The sequence below is a fragment of the Conger conger genome, chromosome 18 (assembly GCF_963514075.1).
Source record: "Conger conger chromosome 18, fConCon1.1, whole genome shotgun sequence".
Classification (NCBI taxonomy): domain Eukaryota; kingdom Metazoa; phylum Chordata; class Actinopteri; order Anguilliformes; family Congridae; genus Conger; species Conger conger.
In genome coordinates, this window is record NC_083777.1 from 29,513,779 (window position 1) to 29,516,278 (window position 2,500).

At 58.2% G+C, this 2,500-nt stretch overlaps 1 protein-coding gene across 1 annotated transcript in view; it reads right to left on the reverse strand.

Moving 5' to 3' along the window:
• Nucleotides 1-2,500, reverse strand: part of disc1 (DISC1 scaffold protein) — a 36,518-nt gene that overhangs the window by 20,043 nt on the left and 13,975 nt on the right. Inside the window, exons 6-9 of the mRNA XM_061227598.1 lie at nucleotides 1,953-2,179; nucleotides 1,208-1,262; nucleotides 552-654; nucleotides 1-60 (exon numbers count right to left, since the gene is read on the reverse strand). The exon at nucleotides 1-60 is cut by the window's left edge and continues 129 nt beyond it. Coding sequence (XP_061083582.1) covers nucleotides 1-60; nucleotides 552-654; nucleotides 1,208-1,262; nucleotides 1,953-2,179 — 445 coding nt within the window. The remainder of the gene's footprint in view (nucleotides 61-551; nucleotides 655-1,207; nucleotides 1,263-1,952; nucleotides 2,180-2,500) is intronic.

The following is a 2,500-nucleotide window of genomic DNA, read 5'->3' on the forward strand; positions in this document are numbered from 1 at the left end:
TCTCCCCGTGCAGCACCTTCAGCTCCGCCTTCAGCGCCTTCGCACTGGAGAAGTCACTCCCTGCAGACAGTGGGTGGGGTAGGTTAGAGCAGGATTAGGGCAGGGTGGGGTAGGTTAGAGCAGGATTAGGACAGGGTGGGGTAGGTTAGAGCAGGATTAGGGCAGGGTGGGGCAGGGTTAGGGGGGGTTATGGTGGGGTAGGTTAGGGTTAGGGGGTATGGTGGGGCAGGGTGGGGTAGGGTTAGGGGGGTTATGGTGGGGTAGGTTAGGGTTAGGGGGTATGGGGGGGCAGGGTGGGGTAGGGTGGGGTAGGTTAGGGTTAGGGGGTATGGTGGGGCAGGGTGGGGTAGGTTAGGGTTAGGGGGTATGGTGGGGCAGGGTGGGGTAGGCTAGGGTGGGGCAGGGTGGGGTAGGTTAAGGGGGTTATGGTGGGGTAGGTTAGGGTTAGGGGGTATGGGGGGGCAGGGTGGGGTAGGTTAGGGTGGGGCAGCGTGGGGTAGGGTGGGGTAGGTTAGGGTGGGGCAGCGTGGGGCAGCGTGGGGTAACTGTACCTGAGATGGCGGCCAGTTTGGCCTCCTGCAGGGCCAGTAGCTGAGCCTCGCTGACACTGACTCTCCTCCTCAGGCCGCCGCCCACTCTCTGACTCATCACCACCTGCACACAGACCCCGCCCACACAGCCGTCACTCAAACAGGCCCTCCAATCGCATCACAGCCACCCCGTTCCACGCCAATCACATCACACACAATTGTGTCCCACAATTCTCAACTATGTCAGAGAAAACTGATTACTCATGATTACGTACTGTGATCGTGATTATGTATATACAGTATGTACCGGGGTGGGGACTATGGAGCAGGGGGTTAGAGGTGGACTGGTGGGGGGGGGCGTTAAAATGGCTCCACGCACAGCTCTCATAGAAACATCACAGTAGGGCCACACAGAGCTGACGCAGGTCTGCAGGAGGATGAAAAGCCTGAGGACGCATTTCATCTTCCTCGGTGAATAGAAAGTGAAAAGATGCAGTCTGAGCCAAATGAACTGCACTGATGAACGCTTTCATCGCAGCTGGTGCAAAAGAGGAAATGAAAGAAGCTTCTCTAAAGGTTTTTCTAATAAAGGTTTTCAGGGAAAATTAAAGTTATTATTACGGCTTGTATAAATGCATGTAGCCGAGTCTCTGTGTGGCAAGGGTGGAGGATCTTACTTTCGCTGTGGTCTCTTTGATACAGGCCTTCAGTGCTGCTTCTTGCTCCTGGAGTCTGTAGTCGGAATAAAAGGGGAGAATGAATCAGTATGCAGTGCTGGGGGAGGAAGGTTTCAAGCTGGTGGGGGGGACCGGGGGGGGTCTGACCTGAGGAGGAGAGGGGAGAGGGGGGGGTGGGGGGTTATGGATAGGGCTAGTCAGGGGGTTAGGGTTAAGGGGGGGTCTTTGACCTGAGCAGTAGGTATGGCGGTTCTCTGCAGATCTGGGCTCGTTGTTTGGTTACGGTTAGGGTTGAGGTTGGGTTAGGGTTGGTGTTGGGTAAGGGTTAGGGGGGGTCTCTGACCTGTGTAGGATGAGGGGTGGCTGTATGCAGATCTGGGCTCGGTGTTGGGTTAGGGTCGGGGTCTCTGACCTCAGCAGTAGGGGTTGGTGTTGGGTTGATGTTGGGTCGGTGTTGGGTTAGTTTTGGGTTAGGGGGGTCTCTGACCTCAGCAGTAACGGGGGCGGCTGTGTGCAGATCTGGGCTCAGTGTTGGGTTAGTGTTGGGTTAGGGGGGTCTCTGACCTGAGGAGTAGGGCGGGTGGCTGTGTGCAGATCTGGGCTCGGTGTTGGGTTGGGTTAGTGTTGGGTTAGTGTTGGGTTAGGGGGGTCTCTGACCTGAGCAGTAGGGCGGGCGGCTGTGTGCAGATCTGGGCTCGGTGTTGGGTTAGTGTTGGGTTAGTGTTGGGTTAGGGGGGTCTCTGACCTCAGCAGTAGGGCGGGCGGCTGTGTGCAGATCTGGGCTCGGTGTTGGGAGGTCACCAGGTCCTCCAGCGCCCGGCTGAGCTCCTGCAGCTGGGCGGGGGTGGAGCTACGCAGGGCGGGGGCCACGCCCTCCTCCGGCTCCTCCTCCTCCTGCTGTAGCTCCGCCTCCAGCCTCTGACTGCGCTCCTGCAGCTCCTGCAGCCGGCTGCGCAGGTCCTGCGTCTCCTCCTGCGCACGGGAAACCAGCGTCAGGGCAACAGAGCGGCCTGTAGCGTAGTGGTTACAGTAAATGACTGGGACCATCAAGGTCGGTGGTTCTAATCCCGGTGTAGCCACAATAAGATCCGCACAGCCGTTGGGCCCTTGAGCAAGGCCCTTAACCCTGCATCGCTCCAGGGGAGGATTGTCTCCTGCTTAGTCTAATCAACTGTACGTCGCTCGGGATAAGAGCGTCTGCCAAATGCCAATAATGTAACCGAGCTCCCAGGAGGGGCAGGAGAGCCCCTTCAGGAGGTCACCTCGCTCTGGAGCGCGGTGTTGGGAGTGCAC